At 41.2% G+C, this 14,880-nt stretch overlaps 1 protein-coding gene and 1 long non-coding RNA gene across 2 annotated transcripts; one reads left to right on the top strand and one right to left on the bottom strand.

The window, feature by feature from the left end:
* The first annotated feature begins 4,319 nt into the window (after positions 1 to 4,319).
* LOC112435402 (piggyBac transposable element-derived protein 4) lies at positions 4,320 to 8,655 on the top strand. The gene is made up of 2 exons (XM_024803921.2): positions 4,320 to 6,008; positions 6,107 to 8,655. Exons 1-2 carry the CDS (start codon positions 4,749 to 4,751, stop codon positions 6,527 to 6,529), a joined length of 1,683 nt encoding a protein of 560 aa, XP_024659689.2. The 5' UTR covers positions 4,320 to 4,748; the 3' UTR covers positions 6,530 to 8,655.
* A 4,191-nt stretch (positions 8,656 to 12,846) lies between these two features.
* On the bottom strand, positions 12,847 to 14,216 carry LOC143420309 (uncharacterized). Its single transcript, XR_013100129.1, has 2 exons — positions 13,894 to 14,216; positions 12,847 to 13,511 (listed from the first exon to the last, which is right to left on the bottom strand). It is a non-coding gene; the product is annotated as an uncharacterized LOC143420309 (long non-coding RNA).
* Between the last annotated feature and the right edge of the window lie 664 nt (positions 14,217 to 14,880).

Genomic DNA, 14,880 nt, shown 5'->3' with positions numbered 1-14,880 from the left:
ATGTCAGGTTGGGTATCAGACGCCACCTCTCTGGGGACATCTCAGGCCCTCCAAGGTATGGAGGCCTATCTCCCCCCACCACTCCCCCTGCCAGTGGCAGACGCCCTCAGACATCGGTGCATTGGTGGTTCTTAGTGTCCGGGGATGGGCGTTCAGGTATGCACCGGCTCAGTCCTGATGGCTGCTTGCCGGGGCGTGGAGCCTGGGGCCCCCTTTGGGGCTCGGTCCACTCTGGCACAGCTGGCTGTCACTGCAACTCCCTCTGGCTTCTGCTCCGCAGCTGCTGAGTGACCCCTCATCTGGGGCTCTCCTCAGCTCTTTCTGAGAGAGTGGCACGGTTGCCCCTCTGTTGGTCTTCCTTGGTCTCTTGTGCTCTGAGGGACTCTGGATGTCTGGAACCTGAAACTCCTCCATACCTGCTTCATGCCCAGGAGGACGGGGCTATGGCTCCCCACACCCTCTACCAGATCATCACAGGTGCTCACTGACACAAACTACACCTTTTTTGGCTGCTAACTCATAGCACACTGTGCACTGTCGATCTTACGTGCTGCACAATAATATTCAATATTTAGTATTTACTGTTATATTTACATAGATCATCGCAATGATGGGTTAAATCTACAGATGCAGATGTTGTTATAATTTCTGATACTTGGTTAACTAAATCTATTACTAATGAAGACATTAACATATATGGGTACAATGTACTGTATATCGCACTGATAGGCCAAAAAAAGGAGGTGGTGTAGCTATTTATGTCAAATCAAGATTTAATGCTTCGATTGTTCTGTCCCAATCGATATGCAAACAGAGTTTTTGGCCTTGAATGTAGATATTGCTAATACTCTTTCGATAACCATTGCTGGGTGTTACAGGCCCCCATCTGCTTCAAAAGAGGCATTATCTTCATTAAAGCACCTTTTGGCTAAATTAAATTGCACTGAACTACTAATGGCTGGAGATTTGAACTGGGATTGGTTAAATGCAACTTCTGGTGAATTTAAAGAATTTTGCGATTCAATTAATCTTACCCAGCTAGTCTATCTTCCTACCAGGCCAAATCTTAAATGCCCTGAAAAGTCCACATTAATTGATTTGGTTTTAACAAATGTACCTCATAAATTCTCTTCGCTTGGTGTCTTCTGTAATGACCTAAGTGATCACTGTGTTGTTGCTGTTTGCAGAAATGCTAAAATTCCAAAATGTAAGCCACGCATAGTGTGTAAAAGGAATCTTAAACAATTTAATGAGCAGGCTTTTCATCATGATTTGTCAGTAGTTAATTGGGAAAAAATCAGACTATTACCAGATGTAGAGCTAGCTTGGACATATTTTAAGGAAAGTTTTATGGAAATTGTTAATAAACATGCCACCTTACAGAAAGTTAGAATTAAAGGTCGAGAAAATCCCTGGTTTTCGCAGACACTCGCAGATAGCATATACAAGCGTAATAGAGCATGGGACGAGACAAACAGATACTTCCACTGATTGGTCTGTTTTCAAACAGCTTAGAAATAAATGTACTTCTCTTATTAAAAAGGCCAAATCTGAATACTTTTTGTCTGTCACCACTGAGAACCTCAACGATGCACAGAAATTTTGGAAAGTAATAAAGTCTTTTTCTGCCAATAAAATGACTCAAACCTTTCCTAAATTTGTTGTAAAAGATTCAGTCTCAATTAATGATAAAACTGAAATTTTGAATTGCTTTAATGAACACTTTCTATCAGTGGGTTCCTTGTTTGATTCTGCAGAAATTTATTTATTTATTTTTAACAAATTCTTGCCCAGAATTCTGTTTTCTGGAGACCGTTTTAACTTTGTACCTTTTAGTGTTTATGAAGTGCATAAAGCTTTAAAGGCTTTGGATCACAGAAAACCTCCTGGTCCAGACTTGATGGAACCTTATTTTTTGAAGTTGGCAGCGGATTTTATTGCAGAACCACTCTCAATTCTATTTAATTTTTCAATTAAAACCAAAGAAATTCCATCGGTTTGGAAATCAGCTTTTGTTTTGCTTTTATTGAAAGGTGATCCATCAGTGTTGACTAATTATAGGCCAATATCAAATTTGTGTGTTTTATCTAAAATCCTGGAATCTCGAGTTTGTGACCAGCTGAAAGAGTTTTTGTACTCTAATGATATTGTCTCCAAATTTCAGTCAGGCTTCAGGAAAAAACACAGTACTAACACTGCCACTATGAAAGTGATAAATGATATTATAGTGGCACTTGATAAGAAATTGTACTGTGCGTCACTCTTTATTGACCTCTCAAAAGCTTTTGACACTGATCATGCTGTCCTAAAAACAGACTGCTCAGCCTTGGCTTGTCAGAACATGCAATAGCGTGGTTCTCAAATTATCTGAATAATAGAACCCAGTGCATTAAACTTGAAGGTCTTTGTTCTAAATTTGTTGCTGTCCACAAGGGGGTGGCACAGGGCTCAGTTTTGGGTCCCCTTCTGTTCCTTTTATATATCAATGACTTGGGTCAAAATGTCTCAGACACAAATTTGCATTTTTATGCTGACGACAGTTATTTACTGTTATGGATCATCTCTTGCTCAGGCCATTGAAACCCTACAGAAAGCCTTTGTTGCTTTCCAGCATTCACTTATTCAGCTAAAATTAGTTCTCAATGCTGACAAGACTAAGCTAATGTTGTTTTCTAAGTCAAAGAAGGTCCCGGAGCCTATTCCAGTGGTGTCCACCCTTGAAGGAAATGTCATAGAGAGTTCATGAATATAAATACCTTGGTGTCTGGATTGATGACTCCTTCACCTATAAACCACATATAGAGAGACTTGTAAAGAAACTGAGACTTAAACTTCGTTTTTTTCTTCCGTAATAAGCAGTGCTTTTCTTTTGCAGTAAAAAAACATCTTGTCACTGCCACCTTTATCTGTGTTAGATTATGGTGACATTCTGTATATGAACGCTTCTTCTTCATGTCTTCTAATGTTGGACACGATGTATCATGCTTCCTTGAGGTTTATTACCAACTGTAGATATCTGACCCATCACTGTGACTTTTACTTAAGAGTAAAATGGCCTTCTTTGGCCATTAGAAGACAGGGGCATATGTACACTTTTATTTACAAAGCTATGCTTGAATTGCTGCCTCCTTATATTTGTACTTTGCTCACAAGGACAAATAGTGGTTCTTACTCCTTGCGTTCAAATGATCAGCTGCTGTTGTCTGTTCCCCTTGTCCGCACAGAGCTGGGTAAGAAAGCCTTTGTCCACTCTGCGCCTTTTTCATGGAACCTGTTACAGAAAGACTGGAAACTGACTGAACTGCTGTCTTTAAATGTTTTTAAAACTAAACTCAAAGGCCTACAGACTGCCTCAATAATGTGTAATTGTTTTGTGTAATTTTAACTTTGTTTGTTCGTATGTATTTGTTTGGAAATGTGCTGCCTCTTGGCCAGGACTCCCTTGAAAAAGAGGTTTTTGATCTCAACGGGACATTCCTGGTTAAATAAAAGATAAAAAATGATGTTGTTTGTTATATTGCGCTTTTCTCTCTTTTTTTTCTTTCTCAACAGGTGATCCAGGTGATTGATATTTGTATTTTTGTCTGTTTTTTTGTTTTTTGCCTTTGTTCCTCTTCCCTGCTGTTTTTCTTTCCCTACCTCGCTTTCTTTCCCCCAGTCATGTTTGTCCCGTGTGTAGCAAGTGAAAATAAAATAAACAATAAAGACCAAGGTCAATCAAATGGACCAATACGGTAAGGCCGCGATGACCCATTTGGTAAAGTAAATCCGTTGGGCATCTTTGCCAGGTTGGGCACCTGTGCTCAGATGGTTCAGTGCAAAAAAATATATATATAATTTTTTACACTGGCTGAAAAGCTGCGATTTGATTGGCTGATTCTATGTTACACCTATATGCGAAGGACCCCGCGGGGACATGATAGATTACAGTCACTGAAGTAATTCAGTAGGAAAATGACAGACACACAGACTTACCACAGAGCTGATTGCATGATAATTTTATTGAAGGGGTTATATTGGTTGGGTCTGATTATTTGGGGGAGGGGGGGGGGGGGGCTGTAAATTACAAGGAAGACCTCTTACACTTAAGTCAAAGTCAAAGTGCTGTTTTGAACAAAGGATTTGAGCTGCATAATAGCTAATAGAAAACATTTAACATGCCAACAGTTGAGCATACAGATGCAGCCCCAAAAGCTCCCAACATTCCTACATGCTTTTTAGTTCTCAAGTAAGAAGCCAAACTTTTTATATTTGTTGTTATTGTTCTTAAGAAATAAAGTTGGAAGTAAAAAAAAGTTCCACCGTCTTTGTTGATGCTTTCCCGCCCTGGCTTCAAGACTTCCGATTGGCCAACATTTCTGCAAGGTTAGGATTATATCGCCACCTGTTGCTTTGGCGTGCTCATTACAGCGTTTGCCTTTGTTTTTGTTTTGTTGGAGGGGGGGTTACGCGTGGACTGAGATATTTTTCTCAAAACTTCACGTGTGGACGGGATTTTTTTAAAACGGAAACGGAAAATCTCTGTTTTCAAAAATACCCGTGTACGTGTGGACGTAGCCTAAACAGTAGAGATGTTTGTAGCTTTACGTTAGCTGGACTGACCGGAAGCAGGGTCCATGCGTCACGACTAACCGGATAGAGTTTTGAATCGGTTTAGTCCTGCACGTGCTGGCAAAAGGGAAGGCAAGAGAAACGATCTCCTGGCCGCATAAGGAAATCTATTTAAATATCCGTGATATCCAGTCATCATGAACTCTGAGTACGAGGATAGCTCCGCGTTATCCCCCGTGGAATCTGGGGACGAGGAGGAAGAGGAGGAGGTATCGGAGGCAGAAACAGAGCAGCTGGGGTCCAGTTCCGACTCGGATGAAGATGAAAGCGAAGAGAAAATTGATGAAGCAGCAGCGGCTGGAGATGAAAACGGAGAGAAAATTGATGAAGCAGCATGGACGTCAAAAAATGGAAAAATATCTTGGTCTCCCACAAACGCTGAGACGTTCCGCTACATCCCAGCAGCCACTGGTCTGACCCCGGGACCTACACGCTATGCCACTCTCCGAATCGTTGACCCCATATCCAGCTTCGCGCTGTTTCTAACGGATGAGATCGTGAAGCATATTGTGTCCATGACAAACCTGCATGGGAATCGCAAAATTCCCGGCTGGCGAGATATAGACGCAGAGGAGTTTCGGGCTTATGTGGGGCTGCTCGTTTTGTCCGGTGTTTACAGGTCAAAACACGAATCAACGAAGAGCCTCTGGAGTGAAAAATGGGGACGGAGCATTTTCCGGGCTACGATGTCCGAGAAGAGGTTTCAGAACATCAGCAGAGCACTGCGGTTCGATGATAAGCTATCCCGCCCCCCACGCCGTGTTGACAAGATGACTCCCTTCCGCAAAGTCTGGAATATGTGGACGCACCGCCTGGAGATGCTGTTCAGCCCAGACAGAGATCTCTGTGTGGATGAACAACTCGTCGCGTTCAAAGGCAGGTGTAGCTTCAGGCAGTACATGCCAAAGAAGCCGGCCAAATATGGTATCAAGATTTGGGCAGCCTGTGATGTCAAAACATCCTACGCATGGAGACTGCAGGTGTACACGGGCAAAGCAGCTCCAGATCGTGTTGAAGTTAACCAGGGGATGAGGGTGGTCCTGGACATGACAGAGGGGCTCCAGGGACACGTCGTCACCTGTGATAATTTTTTCACTTCCTGTGCACTGGCAGATGAGCTACTCAAGAGGAAAATGGCCCTGGTTGGCACAATTCGCCAAAACAAGCCTGAGCTTCCACCTCATTTGCTCCAGGCAAAAAAGAGAGAGATCTTCTCCTCCATCTTCGCTTTTACAAACACCCACACACTTGTGTCTTACATCCCCCGACGGGGCAAGAATGTGCTGCTACTAAGCACAAAACACCGCTGCCCAGACGTGAGCAAAGAAGGGAAGAGAAAGCCTGTAATAATCGAAGATTACAACAAATGCAAAGGAGGTGTCGACAACCTTGATAAGGTAGGTGTCATTACGAACCAGTTATGCATATATTTATTCATTCTTGCTCATATTCATGTCTAATATATATGTATGTTTTATGCTTCTTTTTTTGTTAGGTTGTTGGCACCTACTCCTGCAGGAGGAAAACAAATTACTGGCCAATGGCCCTCTTCCACAACGTCCTTGATGTTTCACTTTACAATGCCTACGTCCTGTGGACATTAATCGAGTCATCCTGGCAGAAGCAGAAAGGATACAGACGGAGGGTCTTCATTGAAGAAGTGGGAGAAATGCTGGTGAACCCACACATAGCAAAGAGAGGGCACCTTCCTCGCTCATCAGCCGCTGCAGCAGTAGTCACAAATCTGACTACTGCTGCAGCGGCTACAGGCCACTCTCCCATCATTAAATGTAAGAGCAGGGGGAAGTGCGAACTTTGCAAAGACAAAAGGAGAAGAGTTTTCAACACCTGCTGCAAATGTGAGAAGTATACATGCAAGGACCACAGTGTGACCATTTGTAACAACTGCCCCATCTGAGCAGTAGTGATGTGCGGATCGATCCTGAAATATCAATTCCTCCGATACCAATCGTTTATGTTCTAGAATCGATTCTCATATTAAAATATCAATATTTTAGTAATTTAGGGTAAAAATATTATCATTAACAGGAACACAGAGGAAAGAAACTATATCATTCGGATTGTCTACATTCCAAGGAACTACTTCCTCTTCCGCCTTTCATAGTCATGTGCGAAATGCGGCTGTATAAATGTCTTGGTGCCCCTTGGCGCGCGCACTCACAACACTGGCTGAGCGTAATTGGAATCATGTGCGGGCGTATTTTACATCAACAAACAGCCGAGGCGTGGTTTGCGATACATGTGTCAAAAAAGGGAGGTGTTGTGGTCATACTTGCCAACCTTGAGACCTCAGAATTAGGAAGACATTCAAAAAGGGGGGGGGATAAATAAATTACAGTGTTTATTTATCGGATAAAATATGTTAAATATCACCATTCTAATGGGCCGGCCCAGAAACTGCAGGGGTCCAAATTCAGAGGCTGCTTCCACCTGAGGACCCGGCCTTCGCGGTCTAAAGAAAGCCAGGTAGTGCGTCACGAGCTCCCTCGGTGGAGTGAAACTCTGCCGTCTGCTCCTTGCTATCTAAAATATAACCGGGCGCTGGTGTAAACCCTCGACCGTCTCACACTTCTATTTAATCATTTCCTGTTTGACGTTTATTCAGCTGTGTGAAAACCCCGGAGGAACCCTCCCGAGGGATTAATAAAGTTAAATTTAATTTAATCTAATAACTTTAATCTCAGCCAACCCGATTTACTCCCGAACAAATAAAACACTGAAAAAGCCAAACAATAACATTTTTAATTATCAAAGTGACTTATACATCATGTTTAACCCGAGTAGCGAAAGACCGCGGGGGTTTGAAGACGATGTGTCGGCTCAGATATTTGAAGTTCACACAGCTACATTCTCACCTGAAAATATGTTAAAAGTTTTTTTGCGACCCAGAAAGAGAAATAAGAGTAATATTAAAACTAAGTATCTGGAAACTGGAATTGGCTGGGCCCTATGAATTCTGCGATATGGTTTTTCAATTTTGTTGTCCGGGTGTAAAATCGGGAGAAATTCGGGAGAATGGTGGCTCCGGGGCACTGAAATTCGGGATTCTCCTGGAAAAATCGGGAGGGTTGGCATGAATGGTTGTGGCAACATCACTAACCTTGTCAAACAGCTCAGAGTAAATCATATCACAGAATATGACGAGCATATGTTGAGGCGAACTGAAGAGGACAGGGACAGGTGCTCTCACTGAGTCCTTTAGTGCTACAGGCTGGCAAGGTGCTCAAATAGTTCAAATAACTTCAGATTTTTTATTTCTATATGATGAATTCTGCATTATTAAGTGATAAGAACAAGTATCTGATGTCCTGTAATCATTATGACGCTATAATTTGAGATACAATAAAAGATACAATAAATAAAATAAATTTTTGTACAAAGTATCGGTATCGGATCAGTATCGTTGATATTAGTTGGTATCAGATCGGAAAGGAAATCAGTGGTATCGCACATCACTACTGAGCAGGACTCTCACACCCAGACACATACTACCTCTCTCCCTGTCTGTTATCAGATTATTCTGTTATTATGTGTTACCTTATATATGTAATCAAAGTAGTTGAATTAGAATACTGCTGTAGATCACATTATACCCTTTAATATAGAGTGTGTGATCTGTATGTAGTTTAGTTCTCATTATACTTTTGAGTTAAAAGAACATATTCACTTATTAGTTTATTAGATAAATGTGCATCACTCTGTATCCTTGATCTGCTGTGAATGTATTACACTGTTTTCTTGACATGCTTAATTGTTGAATCATAAAAAGAAGGTTGTAAGCAGGAGACTCTGTGTCTAAGATAGGGGAGATAGACCACATTCCATACCCCCACCTTACAGAGAGCAGAGAAACAACTGCCGAGGTCATAACTTAGGCGCCGTAAGAGAGGAAGAATGTTAATGTTTGGGCTTGCATTTTGAGATTGCTGTGACCCTCTTCAGGCATGTCTCCCCATCATGATGGTTCTAAATGCTCTTTGTGTTGAATTGTATGGAAATAAATGATTGTTGATTGAGCATATATACACTGAGTATTGTCCTTCCTTCAGCCCAAAGATTCAAAGAATTGGGAGATTTCAACACTGTCTCTCTCCCCATCCCCAACAACATAAATGTTCATGTTTATCTTTCTAAAATAAATGTTTTTCTAGTTCAAACTGAGCTTGTATTTTTATTTACGTTAGCAAGGTAATAAACATTTAGTGTGGAAAAAGTGAAAAACATCATATACCATTATAGGTTATGATTATTACATTTACTGTGCCCCTGCAAAAAAACATAATGATGAATCAAAATCTACCTTGGTGCCAATCTAAAGGCCTAATTATAATAGCAATGAAATCTTTCTTGAAATGTATTTTATGGAAAAAATTTTAGTTTTTTGGGTGTTTTCCAGTTAAAAAACAGTGCAGCTATGTAAACATACTGGCCTTCAAAGGGTTAAACCCCCCAAAATATAATTATACTTGATACGAATATCTTAGGCAGAAGTAGTTTTAAAAGACTGACTCATTTAAAGTGCAAAACAATATTAATATATAACAGTATTACTGCATTTTTTGGGAAGCTGCCAGTTTTTGTCATTAGGAACAATTACTTTAGGATATTTAAGGATCTCCTTTGGGTTAAAGGGGACATGCAATGCTACACGTAACTGACATAGACGTAACACCGTGTGTGGAGCTGGATTTAAGAAATAAGTGCTTAAAGTTTTAAAAACATGTTTACTGCCATTTTCTGTCAGTGGCGACCGTATCGATAACGTATTGATCCAATATCAGCACTTCATGTTGCAGGATCAATTCCCATATGAAAATATCAATATCTAATTTGATTACATTTGTTTTTAATCATAAATACGACGTACAGACAAAATTAAACTCAGTAGTATGTTTTGTCTGTCCACATTCACTCCGACCCACATACTGAATACATAAAAGTTGTGAGCATACTGCATGCCTCGACTGTACATTTAGTTCAGTTAGCTGTAAGGCTCAGATGAGCACAGAGCTTTTAGATATAACATTCCTACTGCTTCAGTACTATATTCGGCCACAGCGTTCACCTGGGTAGCCTGCATGTCTGTTTTCTATAGTTCTATAATATGACAACCTGCCCAAGTATCTTTATCTCTAGTTTGCTGGCATATTTTTTTTATTCATTAAATCAGGAAAAAAAAGGTTTTCATTACATTACAACAGCATTCTCATCCTTCTGGCGGACAAGGCTAGGTGCACAGTTTTGCTAAACCAAAAAGACTATGATAAGAAAATTTTGTCACTGCTCAGTGACAAAATTATTTATGAGGCCCTGAAACAAGACCCAGGAAGTGGCTACAGGAAGAGGGTGATAGATGTCTGAAGCAGTTATAACAGGACAATGCTATTAACCAGACCTCATACCACAGGATATTCTCATTACTCTGGACGTCCTAAGTTCACACGGGAGTCCAGGCTTCCCGAGAACGCAGCACGATCGTTCTACAATTGCAATGGCAGTGTACTTGATGACATCACAGCTCTATCCCCTCTTAATTTAACTGTGATTACTATTTGCAATGAAAATTACACATGACATAAAAAGTACACATGATGTAGTAGATTTATTTAAGAAAAAAGTAGTTGTAAAAAGCATGACAATATACAAGTAATCCAAAGTATTCAGAAAACGTTACTCTCATTGAGTAACTAACGGAATACGTTATAAAATATACTTTGGGCCATGTATTCTGTGATCTGTAGTGGAATACATTTTAAAAGTAACCTTCCCAACACTGTAGCGTTGTCCTGTTAAAAAAAATCCAGTCGTTACCACACAGATGAGGAGCCTCAGTCATAACAGATGCTCTCTGCAACATCTGGACACAGCCAGCAGCTGTTTGACGCCCCTGCAACTCCTTAAGCTCCATTGTTCCACTGAAGGAAAAAGCACCCCAGACCATTATGGCGCCCCCTCCACTGTGGAGCATAGAAAACATCTACTTGTCATGCCAGTAACGTTGGAAACCATCAGGACCATCAAGGTTACATTTTTTCTCATCAGAGAATAAAACTTTCTTTCTCTCTTGCAAAGTCCAAACGGTCAGTTCTGTGGAGTTCAAGGAGACGAGGCCTTTGAAGACGACAAGGCTTCAGTCGGCACCAGTAACGGCCTTAATTTGGGTGGAGGATCATCCAGTGTCTTGATAAACAGCCAACTGGATCCTCTGGCTCAGTGCTGGTGAAAATTTTTTTGGTCTTTCACTTGACTTGTTCCATAACCCCCAGGATCATTTAAGAAATGCCAAATGACTGTCTTACTGCGTCCCACCTCAGCAGTGATGGCGTGCTGCGAGACACCCCGCTTATGCATTTCAACAACCTGACCACAGTGTGACTACCTGACAGAAAATGACAGCGAATCCACACTTTTGCACAGATTTGGCCTTTTAAAGGCACGTGGTCCTAAACTTTTGCTCAGCTGTGAAACAGCCTGTCTCAGTTTAAGAGTTGTTCTCAATAAATGTTTTGTCTCACTCCCATTTCTTCTTGTTGCATGTTGTTAAGATCCATCCATGGAAAATATGATTTTTCTTTTTGCCATTTTTCAAGTGATCTTAAACTTTTGATCGGGACTGTAGTCAGTTCTGTCTGCCTAAGTTTTTCTGTCAGTATTTCATCTTTGTCTTCATGTGTGTTGTGAGTCTTCTTATGGTCGTGTTTGATATGTTCCTGTAGGCTGTTCCTTCATCGTTCTTTATGTTTCAGTGTTAATGTTTGTATCAGTCCTAAGTTTTACTTTCCATCCTGATTTCCTGATTGCTCTCTGCTGTTTACTCATCTGATTTCTATTAGCTCTTGATATTTTTTAAAACGAAAGGTTAAAAAAATGCCACCAGAAGCTGTTTTTGATACGGGCGACACGGCCGTTGCCCGGGGCGGCATCGTGGTGAGGGGCGGCATCACGGGCACCGGCCAAAAAAAAAAAAAGCTCGTTCTCATGCTGGCCAGGGCATAGCGGGGATGTCACAGGCACCGATCGGTTTTCTATCGCCCATTTGCTGGGAGTAAGGGCGCCCTCCGTTTGCGAGGTGCGCCTGCTGCTTGCGGCTCAGGGAGGAGAGGGCGGGGCGGCGGGGGATTCTCTGAGTGGCTGGGGCAGCGTCTAATAACCAACTCGCAAAATAAAATAAAATAAAAACAAAACAACAAACACGAAAACACCAGACATCATGATACAGACTTATAATTTGCACCGATGTTTTTTTCGAAATTCTATACGCGAAAAGTGAGAAGCGAGCAACAGATGCAGGTAAGCAGATGTGTGATTGGATGATGGCAGGTCATCCTGAAACAATCAGAATCATAATACTTTATTAATCCCTAAGGAAATAATGTGGGTTACAGTTGCTCCAAGAAGAAATGGTAAAAATAGCAACAGTAACAGACTAAACTCCAAACATTATGTTACAGATTTTAATATTAATTAGTCATTGTCAGTTGTTGATTTATCATGTTTGTCCCGTGTGTAGCAAGTGAAAATAAAATAAACAATAAAGACCAAGGTCAATCAAATGGACCAATACGGTAAGGCCGCGATGACCCATTTGGTAAAGTAAATCCGTTGGGCATCTTTGCCAGGTTGGGCACCTGCGCTCAGATGATTCAGTGCAAAAAATATATATAATTTTTTACACTGGCTGAAAAGCTGCGATTTGATTGGCTGATTCTATGTTACACCTATATGCGAAGGACCCCGCGGGGACATGATAGATTACAGTCACTGAAGTAATTCAGCAGGAAAAGGACAGACACACAGACTAGATTGCATGACATCACTGATATCCCTCTCAGGCTCAAATTAAACTTTTCGTTGGTAATGCACAACCAAGTCCAGCAGTGGTACTTCTGAGTAAAAAAAACTAATAAAATATGTATGTGGGGTAATCAGGGTGTTCGTTTTTTAACTGTTGCAAATCGGCAACGCCTGCCTGGAGAGGGATATAAACGGTTATATCTACAGAAATTGTAAGTCAGGATATGTGACACTTCACAATCTATGCACTGTGATCCTGAACATGCATCGGTGTAACTTTGTGCTGAACATTGGGGGGGGGGGGGGGGGGGGGTTAAGATCTCTGTCTAAATAAATAAATCTGGGTAAATTCCCAGATGATTAAACATGCAACTATTTTGTTGGTAATAACTGAAATGAGTAAAGAAAATCAACAGCCTATTTATGTAAGATAAGATAATTTTATTGAAGAGGTTATATTGGTTGGGTCTGATTATTTGGAGGAAGACCTCTTACACTTAAGTCAAAGTCAAAGTGCTGTTTTGAACAAAGGATTTGAGCTGCATAATAGCTAATAGAAAACATTTAACATGCCAACAGTTGAGCATACAGATGCAGCCCCAAAAGTTCCCAACATAAGTTATTAATTTCCCAGCATAGGTAACGATGCAGATTATTTCAAATATCATCCTCCAAAAGTGCTTGTGTGAAGAAAAATTGCCCTGCTCCCTGCAAAGGTAGGGGTGGGTAGGGTGTGCTGCTTGGCAGCTCAGTTATGGTACTGTTGGGTGGAAATGAGCCAGGTACAGCGTGTGGTGGTGGTGCACATGCATAGATGTGCCCACCATGGTGTGGTGGCAGGTTGAAAGGTTGTGGTGGTGGATGCATGACTTGTCTTAGCAGTAAAAATCCATCTGCAACTGAACTTGTCTCTCAAGAGTGACTTATAATTTACTGTGATGTTCAGAAGCTCGCCTCTCAGATGTCTCCATCATATCCAGAATTCTTTTCTTCATCTGTATGTCCACCTCTGCAACATTACGCAAATGTGTTTCAGTTGAAAGTCTTCTTTCAAGTCTGTCCTGTCTGTGGCCCTTGAGTTTTGCCTTGACAAAAGGTAGAATAAAACAATGAAAAACTAATTAACCACAATAAATGTTAAAAATAAATCAGTGGTGGAATACCAAGATTAATATTTACTTAAGTGCTACACTTAAATATTTTAGGTTAAGTGTTCTCTTTTCCTATACTTTTAACTCTACAACATTCTTGAGGTAGGGATTCAACACCAACACAGTTACACTGCAGATTCAGATGAATATAAATCTGTCATTATGATGACTTCGTGTAGGTTAAGCTACACAGTAGTTAAAGAAATGAAGCCGAGCTGTATCATTACTAGGTCAAACCTAAAGGTGCTAAAGGCATCTATAATTGGGCTACTGAAATACAGTAGGGCATTCGTTTATACATGTATGGTAGGCTAACCTTATTTCCCCTGACAAGTCTCCCAGTCCACGTTTTCTTGTTTTGTTTTGTTTTGCTGTTTCATATTCCAGTGTGATATTGAGGAATAATTCCACCTCACTGTCTGTCACATGTACGACTCAGTTCTGCTTCTATGCGATGTCTTATCGGATTTTGTGCTTTTTTACCTAAATGTGCTATTTGGCTATACTGACTCTAGTAGGAAAGACTCGAATGCTTTTTAGTTCTCAAGTAAGAAGCCAAACTTTTTATATTTGTTGTTATTGTTCTTAAGAAATAAAGTTGGAAGTAAAAAAAAGTTCCACCGTCTTTGTTGATGCTTTCCCGCCCTGGCTTCAAGACTTCCGATTGGCCAACATTTCTGCAAGGTTAGGATTATATCGCCACCTGTTGCTTTGGCGTGCTCATTACAGCGTTTGCCTTTGTTTTTGTTTTGTTGGAGGGGGGGTTACGCGTGGACTGAGATATTTTTCTCAAAACTTCACGTGTGGACGGGATTTTTTTAAAACGGAAACGGAAAATCTCTGTTTTCAAAAATACCCGTGTACGTGTGGACGTAGCCTAAACAGTAGAGATGTTTGTAGCTTTACGTTAGCTGGACTGACCGGAAGCAGGGTCCATGCGTCACGACTAACCGGATAGAGTTTTGAATCGGTTTAGTCCTGCACGTGCTGGCAAAAGGGAAGGCAAGAGAAACGATCTCCTGGCCGCATAAGGAAATCTATTTAAATATCCGTGATATCCAGTCATCATGAACTCTGAGTACGAGGATAGCTCCGCGTTATCCCCCGTGGAATCTGGGGACGAGGAGGAAGAGGAGGAGGTATCGGAGGCAGAAACAGAGCAGCTGGGGTTCAGTTCCGACTCGGATGAAGATGAAAGCGAAGAGAAAATTGATGAAGCAGCAGCGGCCGGAGATGAAAGCGGAGAGAAAATTGATGAAGCAGCATGGACGTCAAAAAATGGAAAAATATCTTGGTCTCCCAC

This window comes from Maylandia zebra, linkage group LG2 (genome assembly GCF_041146795.1).
Source record: "Maylandia zebra isolate NMK-2024a linkage group LG2, Mzebra_GT3a, whole genome shotgun sequence".
In the NCBI taxonomy this organism is placed as follows: Eukaryota; Metazoa; Chordata; class Actinopteri; order Cichliformes; family Cichlidae; genus Maylandia; species Maylandia zebra.
Note: the sequence above shows the minus strand (reverse complement) of the source record. Positions and strands in the feature narration are given on the sequence as shown.

Coding starts and splice junctions, on each gene's coding strand:
- LOC112435402 (XM_024803921.2), top strand. CDS start 4,749: ATGAACTCTGAGTACGAGGATAGCTCCGCGTTATCCCCCGTGGAATCT. Junction 6,009..6,106: donor GTGTCGACAACCTTGATAAG/GTAGGTGTCATT, acceptor TTTTTTTGTTAG/GTTGTTGGCACCTACTCCTG.